At 51.9% G+C, this 17,020-nt stretch overlaps 2 protein-coding genes across 3 annotated transcripts; both read left to right on the forward strand.

The window, feature by feature from the left end:
- The first annotated feature begins 1,252 nt into the window (after positions 1–1,252).
- Edc4 (enhancer of mRNA decapping 4) lies at positions 1,253–12,794 on the forward strand. 2 transcript variants are annotated; one of them, XM_027953973.2, is made up of 29 exons: positions 1,253–1,520; positions 4,089–4,245; positions 4,664–4,775; positions 5,066–5,165; positions 5,409–5,598; positions 5,700–5,847; positions 5,931–6,035; positions 6,354–6,463; positions 6,553–6,636; positions 6,731–6,826; positions 6,926–7,028; positions 7,132–7,312; positions 7,410–7,482; positions 7,590–7,681; positions 7,758–7,945; positions 8,018–8,154; positions 8,247–8,400; positions 8,717–9,150; positions 9,235–9,339; positions 9,424–9,576; positions 9,658–9,694; positions 9,818–9,995; positions 10,096–10,251; positions 10,355–10,470; positions 10,557–10,722; positions 10,807–10,993; positions 11,083–11,302; positions 11,844–12,007; positions 12,247–12,794. In XM_027953973.2, exons 1-29 carry the CDS (start codon positions 1,439–1,441, stop codon positions 12,437–12,439), a joined length of 4,221 nt encoding a protein of 1,406 aa, XP_027809774.2. In that variant the 5' UTR covers positions 1,253–1,438; the 3' UTR covers positions 12,440–12,794. The 2 variants fall into 2 exon arrangements, with proteins under 2 accessions (XP_027809774.2, XP_071461167.1); XM_071605066.1 differs by having other exon boundaries at positions 8,247–8,325.
- An 86-nt stretch (positions 12,795–12,880) lies between these two features.
- Nrn1l (neuritin 1 like) lies at positions 12,881–14,652 on the forward strand. Its single transcript, XM_027953977.3, has 3 exons — positions 12,881–13,268; positions 13,996–14,128; positions 14,275–14,652. Exons 1-3 carry the CDS (start codon positions 13,094–13,096, stop codon positions 14,558–14,560), a joined length of 594 nt encoding a protein of 197 aa, XP_027809778.2. The 5' UTR covers positions 12,881–13,093; the 3' UTR covers positions 14,561–14,652.
- Positions 14,653–17,020: the final 2,368 nt, after the last annotated feature.

The following is a 17,020-nucleotide window of genomic DNA, read 5'->3' on the forward strand; positions in this document are numbered from 1 at the left end:
AGGGTGCCCCATATGCCCCAAGCTAAGCAAAGGGCAGCCCAGATCCTGTACCACCTGCTTGGGATATCATTGCCCACAGAGCTAGTCCCCACTGGGGTGGAATGTAGATTTGGAACAATGAGAGAAGTCGTCTGAGCATAAAGGATTCATATTCATATGGTATCAGTTCTCAGACCTCTCGGACATTTCCTGTCCACCTCCTATTTGTTATACACACTGCACACCTTCAAATCCTAGGAAGTCAACTATTAGGACATTTTTCTGCTCCTCAGTTTTGGGGGCAGAGGTCTTGTCCAGTAGAAATCTAGCCCTTCTGTCCTGAGACCACTGGATGGTGTAAACCTAGTAGCAAAGTAGTAACTGCAGACTATAACCAAACCCAGAATTTTGGGCTAATGCTGTCAGAGTTCTTAGGATTGGAAAGGGCACCCCAGCTCAGGCCGATCTGTAAAGGCATACCTTTCCCCTCACCCACTATGGGAGAAGGATAAGGATTTTCTCAGACCCCTCAGGTTTCCTGGCTAAACTGGGCACACACAGAGCTAGATGTGCTGTTTGTCAGGGCACATTTTCAGATTTCAGTGGGACTGGTCTCCAGCTGCTGTGTTTGGAGAAGTTTGGGTTGGGGAGAGGTAGATGCCTGCTGCCTCTTAAACCATCCTGTATAAAATCTGCAATACAGCTTCTTCCATGTATCTGTACCTGAAATGTCTGCAATAAAGAGGTGTTTGTAAACTATGGTTTCTTTCTTTCTAACCGGAGAGGAAGCCCCTTGGGACAAGGGATGCTGGGGGACAGTAGGAAACAATGACCTTTATGGTGGGACTATCTCCCCTGCCCTTGTAATTCCTGGACTTAATGACCTCGTGGGTCCCCTCGGGCCTTGGGTTATTCCAACCCATTTCCCAAAGGGGACACAGGCCTCTGTCAATTCAGTTTCTCCTGGGGGCCTGAGGAGCTCCACCCTACGCGGTGGAGTTAATCCTGTCCTAGGTCTATCTAGACTTCATTTAGAGCAGACAGGAAGTAGACTCGTCCCAGGGTGTCCTTGGACGAGTAGGGCTACCAGCCTGGTAACTGTACGTGGATTTTTGCTGCTCTTCAGTCTAACAGAACTCCGACCTCACTGGCACTGGGTGGAGGTTGCAAAGGGTGATAGGTTTCTGTAGAAGCTAGGCATTCGCCCCTACCCCGGAACCTTTCTTCTTTCGTCCTCGCAGGTTCCGGGAGCGGGGGCTTTTCGGGGCCGGAAGTGGAGGCGGTTGGTGAGGTTGGCGGGGCTCTGGACGCTGCACGGGCGGCGGTTTAGGAGCTGCGGGTGGACTGAGCGTGGTTACCGGCGCCCAGCTCTCTGCCCCATCGGGGCTGGGCGAGGCTGGGCGGTGCGCGGCGGCAGCGGAACGAACGCCGTCCGGGCGGAGCGCCTGCGGCTGGGCCCATGGCCTCTTGCGCGAGCATCGACATCGAGGACGCCACGCAGCACCTGCGGGACATCCTCAAGCTGGACCGGCCCGCGGGGGGTGAGCGGGGATAGCGCGGGTTGGCCCTCCGCAAGCAGGGGAGTAGGTGGCGTGGATCTGAACCATTCTCAGAGCCCGCAGTTCCTCTAGGTCCTTTAGGCCGGTGAGGGCAGACCAAGTCAAAATCCCTAAGCGTACTGGGCGACTGGTGCAGACCCCTGGGTATGACCCCTCCCCATCCTGACGCCAGATATCCCGTCTCATCCTTGAGAGTCTCAGCTGAAGGTGAGCTCCCTTCTTTGAACCGAGGCGCCCCTCTGGTTTCCTGGCCACAAAGACTGGTATTCTTGGTACTGGCCCAGCGCCCCTAGCCTTTCGCGGTGGATCAGAGGCCTACAGTTAAGCGCTGTGCTGAAGAACCTCTGGTCATTCTCTACAACTTGCTCTTCCCTCTGGAATGCGACTCTAGGCCTGCTGTTGCTCTGAAATCTGTTTTTTGGAGGAAGGTGGCCAGCCCCAATTCCGTGTTCTTTCTGTGATGAAGGCAAATCACAGATTGCACAACCTTGATTGGATTAGGTTTCAAACATCTGCAAGCCTAGCTTGTTCCAGTTCATTTAAATATCACTAGTGATACTTCTGAAGCTCTCTTGCTTGCCAAGAGCCCCCGAACAGAGCTAACAGGGTTGCAATAAAATGTTGTCATTGTAAAAGAATACTGTTATGGAAATAGGGTGGAGGGAGAATGGAGCTGGAGATGCAGAGGGCAGATCTGAGAGAGGAGACTGTTTAGGCTAGGTCTCATAATAAGGACGGATCTTGGGTATCAGGAAAGGCACCCAAGGCACCTTTTTAGATGCCACATGTTACAAAAAGTTGTAGTGGTTAAAGGATTGGCTTGAGATGGTGGTATGGGTGTGCGGAGGCCACATTGAGAATTGGTGTTTATACTTTCTGGATGGCCTAGTCTGGCTGCTTCTGGAAGCAGGCACTGGTGGTTAGCTCCAGGTGGGTTTAGGTAACTCATACTCTGCTGAAATCTATTTGCTGCCTGAGACCATTGGGCCCTTTGACACATACTTTGTGTGCTCCCTTTCCTCATGAGTGTAGCTTGTGCCTCAAATGCCCATATCATCTGCTGAGCAGACTACACTCCACAGAGATTTGGTAGAGCTTGGCATGACCAACCACATACAGCCTGAGCCTCCAGTTTATCTTCATGGTAGGCTTCCTGAAAGGGAGAGTGATCACCTTTTCCCTGAGCAGCTATGGTGGCTCTGAATCTTGTGAAGTGACCTGGAGGCTTTCCTCCTAACTCCATTGTTTATTGATTGGCACTTGATTTTCATTTGCCAAGTAGTTCTTGCTTGTCTCCCCCCCACGAAGGACCAAGTCATACCTCATACGGTCTTGTAACTGGAAATTTGCTATGTTCCTTGCTTCCTGGGAGTTTTGGCAGTGGTGTATGAGCCAGTGAGAGTGCTCAAAAACCAGCCAGTGCAAACAGTTAAGATGTTGTCTTTCCTAACACCATGCTTCACCCTATAGTTTATCTCCTTTTTGTTCAGCTCCTTCGTGTACATTTCCCCAGAGTTTACCTGTCTGAGATGACTTCAGAGCGATTTCTGTTTGGGACAGGACCCTTGCTTTCTTACTGCCACATTTATTCAGGCCTTAGGAGCCTTTATCTCCAAACCCTGCCACTGCTTTGGTAATAGGCCCTGGTTTATCTGTCACCAGATTCTTAGTTTGTATGCTGCCTTAAAGCAACCAACCTACTGGCCGAAGCTGACCATATCACCTTTTCCTTTAAAATTCTTTTGTGGGGTTGGGAATGTAACTTAGTAGTAGAGTACTGGCCTAGCATGTACAAGGCCCTGGGTTCTATTCCCAGCACTTCTGAAAAAGAAGAAAAAAAAAATTGTGGTTCTCACTGTCCACAGGGAGAGTCTAAGCCATCTCAGTGTCATACCTGAGGCCTCTGCAGCCTTGGTTTCCCTCCATTTTCCTGCTTTTCTTTTGTTGTGATTATAGTGATTATAATAGTGAAGGTGAGGTCCCTTCTTTGAACCGAGGCGCCCCAACCACATTGAACTCTCATCTCCTAGGTTGAGAGGTGAGGACACAAGCTAAGGGCTTTACCTGGGTGCCCAGTATAGAATGGAAGTAGGCTCATTCCCAAGGAGGGAGGTGAGCAAGGGAAGCTGTGGATCTGAGAACAATGGACCAGGCAAAGCTGGTCATCTGGGACTAGAAATCTTTACCAGGTGGCCTTTGCCATGCTCTCTCTCAAGTGTTCCTCTTGGAACACCTAGGCTGACCCCGATGTGATATTATCTGGCTTCACACATGCTAGATAGGCACTCTACTACTGAGCTATACCTTCAGCCCCATCAGAGGATCTTTAATGGCATGTATCCCTCCTCCAGGTGGAAGAACCTCATGTTCATCCTTGGTTCTTATATCAGCATTTATAGAATGAAATATAAACAAAGGGCCCTCCTCCCCATGGACATACTATGTTCAGTTTTTTTCCTAGAGCACCTCATGGTCCAGAAGGAAGTTCTATTGTAAGAGGGGCTAGTGGGAATGTGTAACAACCTTATCAGGGTGTCTCTCTTTCCCCAGGCCCCAGTGCAGAGAGCCAGCGGTCATCTAGTGCCTATAATGGAGACCTCAATGGGCTCCTGGTACCAGACCCCCTCTGCTCAGGTGATGGTACCTCAACAAGTAAGCCTGGTCTGCGGATCATACCACCCATTAACCTGCAAGAGAAACAGGTCATGTAAGTAGCTGGGAGATGGCAAATGTGCTGATGGTACTTTGGGGGCGTCTGCTAAATGAGGGCAAGAGGTGCCAGCAGCCTCTGCTGCTCCTGCTCTGGATGACCTGGGACAGAGCACTCAACCACATTGAACTCTCATCTCCTAGGTTGAGAGGTGAGGACACAAGCTAAGGGCTTTACCTGGGTGCCCAGTATAGAATGGAAGTAGGCTCATTCCCAAGGAGGGAGGTGAGCAAGGGAAGCTGTGGGTCTGAGAACAATGGACCAGGCAAAGCTGGTCATCTGGGACTAGAAATCTTTACCAGGTGGCTGTGTCTTCTCCTTTTCTAATCTTGCCGTTAAGGTATACCAGACATACGTAACCCTACCATTAAGCTTTTGGGTGAATAAAACAAAGTTTGTGCACCCCTCTCTCCAGCTGCCTTTCTGGAGATGACAGCTCCACCTGCATTGGGATTTTGGCCAAGGAGGTAGAGATTGTGGCCAGCAGTGACTCCAGCATTTCAAGCAAGGCACGGGGGAGCAACAAGGTAGGTACCAGGATACTGTGGCACATATAATGTATGGAGACACACCCAGCCTCTCCCTTCTCTCCCATGAGTCCAGTTCCTGTGGGTACCACCCTGACAAACAGCATGCCTCTATTTCAGGGAGCCAGGCTTTGCTGTCAAACCTCTGTGGGAATCTGGCTCAAGAGATTTCTGTGAATGACTGGGTCTTCATCTGTGTCCTCTCCATCCCCAGAGTTGTTGAGATTGCTGAGGCTCAGAGTTGCTTCAGCCCTCAGTTTCTTTGACTTTTCCTCACTCTGGGTTTTCAGGTGAAAATCCAGCCTGTTGCCAAGTACGACTGGGAGCAGAAGTACTACTATGGCAACCTAATTGCTGTGTCCAACTCTTTCTTAGCCTATGCCATTCGTGGTGAGTAGGGGCTCTGGGTTGTAGGAAGTATTCTGCTGGAAGCTCCAATTTGGGACCACTCAGACCTTAGGATACATTGGGAGGCTTCTCTGGACTGCCCTAACCTCTGTCAGGCCTGGTGGAGCTGGGTAGGAAAGCCAAGCTTGAGATGGTGGCAGTGAGGCAGGCAAGGGCAGAATTTCTGTACTATTTGTTGCCTAGGCCTAGATGTTTGCTCATGGCCCCCTGCTCTCTTGATTACAGCTGCCAACAATGGCTCAGCAATGGTGCGAGTGATCAGTGTCAGCACTTCAGAGCGGACCCTACTTAAGGGCTTCACAGGCAGTGTGGCTGATCTGGCCTTTGCACACCTCAACTCTCCACAGCTGGCTTGCCTGGATGAGGCAGGCAACCTGTTTGTGTGGCGCTTGGCTCTGGTTAACAGCAAAATTCAGTATCCATTCCCAGGCATGGAGGCTGACGAAGAGTGGGCAAAGTGGGGGTTGCCAGGCATATTTAATCATCCATGTGTCTAGCCCTTAACACCCTGCTCAGAGAAGAGATCTTGGTCCATATCCGGCAGCCAGAGGGCACGCCACTGAACCACTTCCGAAGGATCATCTGGTGCCCCTTTATTCCTGAGGAAAGTGAGGACTGCTGTGAGGAGAGTAGCCCAACAGTGGCCCTGCTGCATGAAGACCGGGTGAGGGGGTCAGACATGGTGGAGAAGGTGAAAGCAGCCATATTATATGAATGGGTTGAACATTCACCTCCTTGTACCTCCAGGCTGAGGTGTGGGACCTGGACATGCTCCGCTCCAGCCATAGCATGTGGCCTGTTGATGTCAGTCAAATCAAGCAGGGGTTCATTGTGGTAAAAGGCCACAGCACGGTAGGCTTACAGCTGATTGCTTCCTTGTCCTCCTTCTCTTCCACATTCTCCTCATCTATTTCCCGTATTCACAGCTGTCCAGATAGCTTTACCAGCACTATGCCCATGGGGACTTAGCATAAAGTAGTTCTTACCTATGGAACTTCATTCTTAACCTAGTTGTACCCTGCAGGTCTGGACTTCTCTGTAGCGCCCCCCATTCAGTCAGTCACAAAACATGTGAATCCACAGGGGTCAATCCAGTTTCCTACCATCTTCTTTTGGGAGGGTCTCGTTTCCACCTTGGTCAGATAGCAAAGCCCTTTGGCTTCTTCCCAGTGTCTAAGTGAAGGAGCCCTCTCTCCTGACGGGACTGTCCTAGCTACTGCAAGTCATGATGGCTATGTCAAGTTCTGGCAGATCTACATTGAGGGGCAGGATGAGCCACGGTAAGGCAAAGCCTGAGGGACCAGGACCCCCTTTGCCTCAGGAACAGGAACAAATCACTCATTCAGGTCCCTCATCTGCCTGCCTTCAGGTGTCTACATGAGTGGAAGCCTCATGATGGGCGGCCCCTCTCCTGCCTCCTATTCTGTGACAATCATAAGAAACAGGACCCTGAGTGAGTGAGTGGGATATAAGCATGTGGTGGGCTAGACCATGGACTCCCACCCAGCTGGAGACCTACCAACCACTTGTGCTTTGTGGGTTTGTAGGGTCCCATTCTGGAGGTTCCTCATTACTGGTGCTGACCAGAATCGGGAGTTGAAGATGTGGTGCACAGTGTCCTGGACCTGCCTACAGACCATTCGGTAAGCAGGACTTTGGCGGGGAGCAGGCAGAGGTGGCAGGGTGGGAATGTGCCTTCTGTGAATTCTCAGTCTTACCTAGCCTGTTTGTTGGCTTCCTAGCTTCTCCCCAGATATCTTCAGCTCAGTGAGTGTGCCCCCCAGTCTCAAAGTTTGCTTAGACCTCTCAGCAGAATACTTAATTCTCAGTGATGTACAACGAAAGGTAGGCTGTCATGGGAGCACTCTGGGCAGAGCCAGTATCACTGGGAAGGACTGAAGGGACTCATAGTTTCTAAAGCTGAGTTTGGAATGTGGCACCCATGCAGGTCCTATATGTGATGGAGCTGCTGCAGAACCAGGAGGAAGGCCGTGCCTGCTTCAGCTCCATTTCAGAGTTCCTGCTTACCCACCCTGTGCTGAGCTTTGGCATCCAGGTTGTGAGTCGTTGCCGGTTGCGGCACACTGAAGTGCTGCCTGCTGAGGAGGAAAATGATAGCCTGGGGGCTGGTGAGCTGCTCCAGAGTCAGGCCTGGTATTGGTGTGTGGGGTGGTACTGAGGTGCAGAGCTGGCTAGAAGCTTAAGGTATCCAATCTGTCCTTTTAGAGGGTTCTCATGGAGCTGGTACCATGGAGTCTGCAGCTGGCGTACTCATCAAGCTCTTTTGTGTGCATACTAAGTGAGTGTGTCAGGAAGTCCCATCCAGGCCCTGCCTGTGTTCCTCCCCATTCCACTGACCTTGGCCCCTTTGAGCACTCTGTTCTCCCCCACGCCCTTTTCTTGCAGGGCCTTGCAAGATGTACAGATCCGTTTCCAGCCACAGCTGAACCCTGATGTGGTGGCCCCACTCCCCACTCACACTGCCCATGAGGACTTTGGTGAGTTAGAAGTGAAAGAAACAGGTTGGACTGACAGTGGTGTGAGATCTGACTCAAGTGGCAGCTTTCCCCACAGCCTTTGGAGAGTCTCGGCCTGAACTGGGCTCTGAGGGCCTGGGATCAACCACTCACGGCTCCCAGCCTGACCTCCGACGCATTGTGGAGCTGCCTGCACCTGCTGACTTCCTCACCCTGAGCAGTGAAACCAAACCCAAGTTGATGACACCTGATGCCTTTATGACACCCACTGCCTCCTTGCAGCAGGTAGCTCCCTTAAGTAGGGGGAGTGGGAATGCCCCACTCAGGCCATAGTGCTTATTCTCTGCATCTCTTCAGATCACTGCATCCCCCAGCAGCAGCAGCAGCAGCAGCAATAGCAGCAGTAGCAGCAGCAGTAGTAGCAGCAGCAGCAGCTCTCTTACAGCTGTGTCTGCTGTGAGTAGCACCTCAGCTGTGGATCCCTCCTTGCCCAGGTGAGGTAAAGGTCAGAGTTGGGGAATGGTAGGGGCTAGTGCCAGGTGATGCCAAGCTCTGACTGCTGATACCTTGGCCTTCCCACCACCAGGCCACCTGAAGAGTTGACCTTGAGCCCCAAATTGCAGCTGGATGGCAGTCTGACAATGAGCAATAGCAGCAGCCTGCAGGCAAGCCCACGCAGCCTCTTGCCCAGCCTGCTCCCAGGCCCAGGCGATAAATTGACTCCCAAAGGGCCCGGGCAGGTGTGTGTGCATGTATGTGAAGTGCTGGGTAACTGGTGGTTGGCTGCAGGGGAAGTTGGCAGCCTCTTCCTGCACTCTTTCTTTGCTGACTTGTTCTGTCTCAGATGCTCCCTCCGGGGTCAGATCAGTCTTCCATGTTCCCTGGAGGCTATCTTCTCAGTTTCTCCATCCCCACTTCCTTTCTTGGGCTGTAGCCCTGTTTTTGACCTGCATCTCCCTTCCTAGCTGTCCCATCTCATCACTACTGATTCCAGTGCCTCCTGACTGTGGTCCCCTACCTCCTTTCACTTAAACCCACATTTTTTACTCACTTCAGGTATCTGCTACTGCCTCTGCACTGTCCCTGGAGTTACAGGAAGTGGAGCCTTTGGGGCTACCCCAGGCCTCCCCCAGTCGTACCCGCTCCCCTGATGTTATCTCCTCAGCTTCTACTGCCCTGTCCCAGGATATTCCTGAGATCGCATCTGAGGCCCTGTCACGTGGCTTTGGCTCCTCGGCTTCTGAGGGCCTTGAGCCAGACAGTATGGCCTCAGCTGCCTCAGCACTACACCTACTATCCCCACGGCCCCGGCCAGGACCCGAGCTTGGCCCCCAACTTGGCCTGGATGGAGGCCCTGGGGATGGGGATCGACATAGTACCCCCTCACTCCTGGAAGCAGCCTTGACTCAGGAGGCTGCTCCTGCTGACAGTCAGGTCTGGCCTACGGCACCTGACATTACTCGGGAGACCTGTAGTACCCTGGCAGAGAGGTGAGGAGCTAGAAGAGAGAAAGTATGTTGGTGGGAGGGACCTCAGGAAGAATCGTCCACTGCTGAGTCCACCTGTCCCTTCAGCCCCAGAAATGGTCTCCAGGAAAAGCATAAAAGCTTGGCCTTCCACCGACCACCTTATCACCTGCTACAGCAACATGATAGCCAGGACACCAGTGCTGAACAAAGGTGGGAGTCACCCTGTACCATTCTTCCAACAAGGGAGAACTAGCAGGTGGATAGGTGCTTACCCCCTCCTTCCCCTTCCCACAGTGACCATGATGATGAGGTAGCCAGTCTTGCTGCTGCCTCAGGAGGCTTTGGCACCAAAATTCCCACTCCCCGCCTGCCTGCCAAGGACTGGAAGACCAAGGGATCCCCTCGGACCTCACCCAAGATCAAGAGAAAAAGCAAGAAGGATGATGGGTAAGAAGAGTCCTTGGGCCAGGGAGAGGGGTGGTCTCTAGGCTGCCTGATGTGGCCTGAGGTACTTCTTGCCTATGGCAGGGATTCAGCCATGGGATCCCGGCTCACAGAGCACCAGGTAAGTGAAGGAGCTCTTCCTACCCATTGGAACCCATCCTTTAAAGGCTCTGGGCTATTTCCCTGGTCTGGTGGGTAGGGATAGGTGGGGCAGGCATCATGTGATTCTCAGTGATACTGGCAGGTGGCAGAGCCTCCTGAAGACTGGCCAGCACTAATTTGGCAGCAGCAGAGAGAATTGGTAGAGCTGCGTCACAGCCAAGAAGAGCTGCTGCAGCGTCTGTGTGCCCAACTCGAAGGCCTGCAGAACACTGTCACAGGCCATGTAGAACGTGCCCTTGAGACCCGGCATGAGCAGGAACGTATCCTTGAGGGTGATGGCACAGCATGGTTTAGAGGAGGGGTAGCCTTCTTAGCTTGGGAAGGGATATGCTCTGGGATTGTTCCTTAGCTACAGTGCAGAACGGCGTCTAGAGAGGGCACTGGCTGAGGGGCAGCAGCGGGGTGGGCAACTGCAGGAGCAGCTGACACAACAGCTGTCCCAAGCACTATCTTCTGCTGTGGCTGGGCGGTTGGAACGTAGCATACGAGATGAGATTAAAAAAACAGTTCCTCCATGTAAGTTTTGCTTGAAGATTTCTTTTGGGTGGGCCAGTGGGAATAGGTGAACCTGTCAGACTTAATCTCCTGATTCCACCTTTCTCTTCTTCCCCTGCCCCAGGTGTCTCCAGAAGTCTAGAGCCTGTAGCAGGCCAACTGAGCAATTCAGTGGCTACCAAGCTCACAGCTGTAGAGGGCAGCATGAAAGAGAACATCTCTAAGCTACTTAAGTCCAAGGTGCTATAGGGCCCAAGATTGGGGTGGTGGCTAGTTCCGACCAGGTTGGGCTCAGGCTTTCAATTTGGCCTCTCCCTGTACCTCAGAATTTGACAGATGCTATCGCCCGAGCAGCTGCAGACACATTACAGGGGCCAATGCAGGCTGCCTACCGTGAAGCCTTCCAGAGCGTGGTGCTGCCTGCCTTTGAAAAGAGCTGCCAGGCCATGTTCCAGCAAATCAATGATAGCTTCCGGCTGGGCACACAGGAATGTAAGTGGGGTTGTATAACCCAGTGTAGGAGGGGCTGACTATTCACTCTTCATCTCTCTTATGATCCCCATGGTCGCCTCTCAGACTTGCAACAGCTAGAGAGCCACATGAAGAGCCGGAAGGCACGGGAACAGGAGGCCAGAGAGCCTGTGCTTGCCCAGCTTCGGGGCCTGGTCAGCACACTGCAGACTGCCACTGAGCAAATGGCAGCCACTGTATCTAGCAGTGTTCGGGCTGAAGTACAACACCAGCTGCATGTGGCTGTGGGCAGGTATGTAGGCAGGGCTTTGGGCAAGGTGGGGTGTTTGGGATTGGCCAGACTTTGCTTCCTGTCCACCTCTGTCTCCCTTCCCTTTTCAGCCTGCAGGAGTCAATTTTAGCACAGGTACAGCGCATTGTTAAGGGTGAGGTGAGTGTGGCTCTCAAGGAACAGCAGGCTGCCGTCACCTCCAGTATCATGCAGGCCATGCGTTCAGCTGCTGGCACACCTGTCCCCTCTGCCCACATCGACTGCCAGGCCCAGCAAGCCCATATTTTGCAGCTCTTGCAGCAGGGCCACCTCAATCAGGCCTTCCAGCAGGTATGACAGCATTTGGCCCTAGTAAGGTTCAGGTATCTTCTGACAAGACCTACACACCACACATTCCATTCCCTCCACCAAGCTGTGGGCTGTCTGACAGACTTTTTTATTCTCTTTGACCTCCAAGCCATTGCCTGTGCCATTCTTTTGTTCAGGATCCCTTTTTTCCTATCTCAGCTCACCTTGCCTTATGACCATTCTTCTAAGGAACCTTTCTTTTTTTTTTTTTTAATATTTTTTAGTTGTTGATGGACCTTTATTTTATTTATTTGTATGTGGAGCTGAGAATTGAACCCAGTGCCTCACGCATGCTAGGCAAGCATGCTACCACTGAGCCACAACCCCAGCCCTTTCTCAGGAAACTTTCTTTCTAATCTTTTTATTGATAGGGTAAAATACAGCCCTCCAGTTCTCTGGGTCCCTGAGTATCCTCCTCTGGAGCCCTTAGCACCCAACTCTGTGGTTCTCCTCCCCCAGGCCACACACCACAGACAAGCAGGCATTCTATCCTAATACTAGCCATAAATGCTGCTGCCCCCAGGCGCTGACAGCTGCTGACCTGAACCTGGTGCTGTATGTGTGTGAAACGGTGGACCCAGCCCAGGTTTTTGGGCAACCGCCTTGCCCACTCTCCCAGCCTGTGCTCCTTTCCCTCATCCAGCAGCTGGCATCTGACCTTGGCACTAGAACTGACCTCAAACTCAGGTGAGTATGTGCAGTAAGAGAGTAGGAGATAAGCTGATAGTGGGGGTGAGAAGGGAAGCAGAAACACCCACTCATGCCTGATTCCCTTCCCTAATTTTCTCCACTCATTTCCCCCATCCTCATTCATTGAAAGGTTTAGACTTCCCTTATCATCTGTCCCTCTGGGCTTCAGTGCCACCAGGGGGCACTCCTATCTATTGGCACCCACCTGTAGCCTGTGCTTTTCCCCCCATTCTCAGCTACCTGGAAGAGGCTGTGATGCACCTGGACCACAGTGATCCCATCACTCGAGACCACATGGGCTCCGTCATGGCTCAAGTGCGCCAGAAGCTATTTCAGTTTCTGCAGGCTGAGCCACACAACTCACTGGGCAAAGCAGCCCGGCGTCTTAGCCTAATGCTGCATGGCCTTGTTACCCCCAGCCTCCCTTAGCAGCTAAGCCTGCCTTGTGTAGGGGTGGGTGGCACTGAAGACCAGTAGACAGGCGTCGGCCAAGATTGGGATCACATCTGCTATTTACTTGCTCAGGCCTCCACCTCTAGTATTTGGGGATTGGGGATGCAGGGTATTCTGGCCGTGGTCTACAGATTGTGGTAATCGGTAGGGTAAGGCTGGGCCCAGGGCAGGTATTGTGCCTTCTTGGGTTCTGCCATTCCTAGAGATGACCCCAAGTTCGTGACACCACTTGAGTTGAATTTTCCATGTTCCTTTTTACCTCTGATTTGGATCTTTTTGTTTTTGAAAAACACTGAGAAATTCAATTAAATGCTTTTGGAATAAAACCTTATGTGTGTGGTTTTGGTGTGTCTTTAGTGAGACTGATGACTGCCCTTTCTCCCTCTGGGGAGATCTAAGTCAGCCCATCCCTGGGGCCTGGACATCTGTTCTCATCAACTCCACTGCCTTCTCAGAGCTCCCCTCCAACTCCCAGGGCAAGGGTCCTCAGACCATCTCAGCAGGAACCTGGGCCTCTCAGGGCATGTCGGCTCTCTGGGGGCACCTCTTCACCCTTCTGCCAATCTGGGCGCTGGGGGCGGAGCCAACAGCCTGCTTCGAGCTCTGCCCATTCCTAGCTTCCATCCAATCATGGTCCCTCCCTCCGTGGGCTGGGCCGGTCGGCTGCACTCCAAGCTGCTAGCTCCCGCACTAGGCTCTCAGCCAGGGACCATGCGCTGCTGCTGCTGCTGCTGCTGCTGCTGCTACCGCCGCTGCTATCAGCGGCCGCCCGGTGTCCTGAAGCTGTTGCTTTTGCTGCCACTCGGTGAGTGCGGGAGCCTGGACCCAGACCAGGCCGCAAACCCTCTTGCTTGTCTCCCATCAGGCTGGGTATAGAGTGTGGGAGCCGGGAGTGCTGCTTTTCTAGTGCCAGGCGCCAGGGTGGATAGGTGTTCTGAGGGCCCCAGGAAAGTGTGAATGGTTTCATGATGAAAAGTGAGAAACAAATTGAGCCCCAGCTGTGGGGGAAGGACCTTGAAATTCTGAAGTTCCTCTTCTGATAAAGGGAACCCATTACCTCTGGCAGGACTCCTAGACTAGCCTTGGGATTCCTGAAGTTCTCTGAGGGTCTGGCCTGGATCCCTATCCCTGGCTATGTTGCCCAATCTCATCTAAAACACTTATCTTTGGTGTGAGGTGGGAGGGTCATGCGAAGCTTATGAAGGATGCAGAGATAGTGCCCCACCTGCCTCTAGCCCCAATCCCTCCATTCTCTCCTGACTTCTTCCCTTAAACCATCTTCACTTCACCTAGATCCCCAAGAGCTCAGGAGGAACCCACTTCTGGGACACACAGTTCCTGCTTCTGCATCTTGGTCTAGGTCCTGCCTTAAAGGCAGGTGATCCCTAGACATGCCCCTCAGCTCCCAGGGGTGCTCTTTTCACGCTGAGTCATGTCCCTAGAGCACTCCCAAGGTAAACAAGCCCCTGGGGGTGGGGGGTGGGGAATGGCCCGGCTTATTCTGTCAACCATTCTTCACCCCCTCTCCCCAGTCCTTTTACCCCTACTAGCAGCAGCCACAGAGGCTCCAAACCGCTGTGACACCATATACCAGGGCTTTGCCGAGTGTCTCATCCGCTTGGGGGACAGCATGGGCCGCGGAGGCGAGCTGGAGACTGTCTGCAGGTACCAGCAGGTGGGAGGCAGAGGGCAGGTGGGAGGCAGAGGGCAGGTGGGAGGCATAGCCCTATCCGCGCCACCCTTGGAGCTAAACTTCCTTCCCATTCCAAAGCCCCACCCCAACCTAACCCCTCAATCCCATTTCCTAACAGGTCCTGGAATGACTTCCATGCCTGCGCCTCTCGGGTCCTGTCAGGCTGCCCAGAGGAGGCGGCTGCTGTGTGGGAGTCTCTGCAGCAAGAAGCTCGCCGGGCCCCACATCCGGATAACTTGCATACATTGTGTGGTGCCCCGGTGCGGGTCTGGGAACGCGGCACTGGCCCGGAGACCAACCAAGAAACACTACAGGCTACAGCAGCTTCACCCGCTGGGGCCCCTGCGCCCCTGCTGCTGGTTGCTGTTCTGGTGCTTGCCTACCTCCTGGGGCCTCTGGCCTAGTCAGTCGGGTCAAGTAGCAGCGCCCACGCCTCCAACCCTGCGCCGGCAGTCGCCGTCTGGGCTCTGCAGAGCGCGCACGGCTTTCATTAAAGGTATTTATATTTGCACTAAGCTCCTTCCTTTCTCGCAGCTGCGACTCACTTGATTGGGAAAGGAGGCCCCAGAAACTGATCCCCAGCACAGGATGGGCTTGGCCAAAGGCTGCCACAGGGGACTCCTTAGGAACATACATTTCCCCCAACGCAGAGCTTTCCATTACACTAATCTCAAGAGTTCTGGTTGAGATCTGCCGGAATGCAAGGTTGTTCTCTGCCTTTTGGGGCTTGCTCGGTGGGGGACCAGATGAGGTCTGGCAGACCAAAGTTCTAAGATCCACACTTCTAATCCTGCATACCCCTTCTATTCTGTCCCTTTGGGAACGGGTGAGGTGGTGTTTGCCCTTGGCCTCACCCCAGCTGCCCAGGCTCCTTTCAGCTTCCAAGCTCCTGATCCTATCTGATCCTCCTCCCTCTGTTGAACTATTACTCAGGTTCAAAATTGCTTAGGCTCTGTGCTCAGTTCCCCTCCTCCTCCAAGGGTAATAGTCCTTTGGAAGGGGGGCTTGTCCCAAAAAGTGGGGATCCCCTGTCTTAGTCCACGTTCAAATTCTTGAGAAAATCTGAAGCTACAGAAACTGGGTTTATAATGAGGGATCTCTGGCTTTTACTCTCCACAAGCCTGTTCTTTCAGAAGAGGTGTGCATGTGTGCAGAGCCCCTATTCATCCTGGTGGAAAGGAAGGTGAGACTCAGCATGGGCAGAAACTGGCGGAGACCTCAGAGAGAGGGAACCTGATTTCAAGATATCACCCCAAGGCTTCTGTGGGCACTGCCTTGGCCTCCTCACTTGCTTCTATTATCACCTCCACTTTACTTTCTTGTCATAGTCATCTTCTTTTTTTCTTGAGGTACTGAGTGTTGAACCCAGGGCTTTGTACAAGCTAAACAAGCACACTACCTCTAAGCTACATCCCCAGTCTTTTTAAATTTTTTGTTCATCTATTTATTTTTTTCTGTATTGAAGATTGAACCCAGGGGCATTCTATATTCTATATTCCCATCCTTTTAAATTTTTCTTTGAGATTAGGGGTTATTGAGGCTGGCTTCAAACTTGCAATCCTCCTGCCTCAACTTCCCCAGTAGCTGGAATTACAGATATAAGCCATCACATCTGGCTTATTCTCTACTTCCTGAATGAAAATCTGATGACTGTGTTCCTACCCCTTGTCTGTAACGCCCTATATAAACCAGTTTTGTCCACTCCTACAACCCACTCTGTAGTAACACAGAGGAGTTGTCTACCTATCCAGTCCTTCAGGACAGAAGAAGCTTCAGAGAGGACACAGCACTCTCAAGGGCGTGACAGGACATGGGATGTCAGACCTAAAAGTGGTGCAGGAAAGGTGGGCTGACATGGAAAAGACTTTACAAGAGACATCCAAAGCAATCATTTGGGAAGGAGGAAGCAAGAGAGTTTTGCAGGCCAGGCCTACACTGAAGTTTATGCTGAAAGGGTGTCACCCTTCAGGACAGTCAGGCCTGATGAGATCCTTGCTTAGGCAACAGGTGTCTCTAGAGACCTCTACCCAGGTATATAGAAACTCTACATCATTCATGTTTCCTAAACATTCATATGACTAACTCAGATGCTTTATCTCCCTTTCTCTGCCCTGACTCTACGTTTTTTATCTGGACTTCTATCCCCACTTTCATCAACAAGACCTTGTCCATCTTCTCACATCACCTGAAGGGGAAAGTACAGGGGGCGCAGATTTATCCCCTTTGACCACTAGAATTTTCCAGGAAGAAAGCAGGCTTTTTATTCTTCTGTGTCTGTGCATCTATTATTTTTTGTTCAAAATATCATTCTTGGGCTGGGATTGTGGCTCAGTGGTAGAGCATTGCCTAGCATATGTGAGGCACTGGGTTGGATTCTCAGCACCATATATAAATGAATAAAATAAATAAGGATCCATCAACAACTAAAAAATATTAAAAACACCAAAATACCATTCTCCATTTTCTCCTGGTAAATTCCTACTTCTTGTTTAGTATCCTCTCCTCCCTAACACTGACTTCGACCTGAATTAAAGCCACCTGTAGGTCTACACAGATCCTGGGCTTTCTGCTGCCTCGGTACTAATAGCACTGGCTTATTATTGTCAAGTCCAGGTCAGAATTTTCCACTGTGTTGAAGAGGTTGAAGCAAGAATATGGAAAGTTTGAGGCCAGCCTTAACTAATTATTGAGGCCCAAAGCAATTTAGTGAGACCCTGTCTCAAAAGAAAAAAAAAATTAAAGGGCTGGGAGTGTAGCTCAGTGGTAAAGCACTCTGGGTTCAATCCCCACTACCCCCCCCAAAAAAAAAAAAAAATCCCCACTGTGGACTCCTCAAGAACAAGGAATTCTTGCTGTGTTTCTAG

This window comes from Marmota flaviventris, chromosome 18, assembly GCF_047511675.1.
Source record: "Marmota flaviventris isolate mMarFla1 chromosome 18, mMarFla1.hap1, whole genome shotgun sequence".
Classification (NCBI taxonomy): domain Eukaryota; kingdom Metazoa; phylum Chordata; class Mammalia; order Rodentia; family Sciuridae; genus Marmota; species Marmota flaviventris.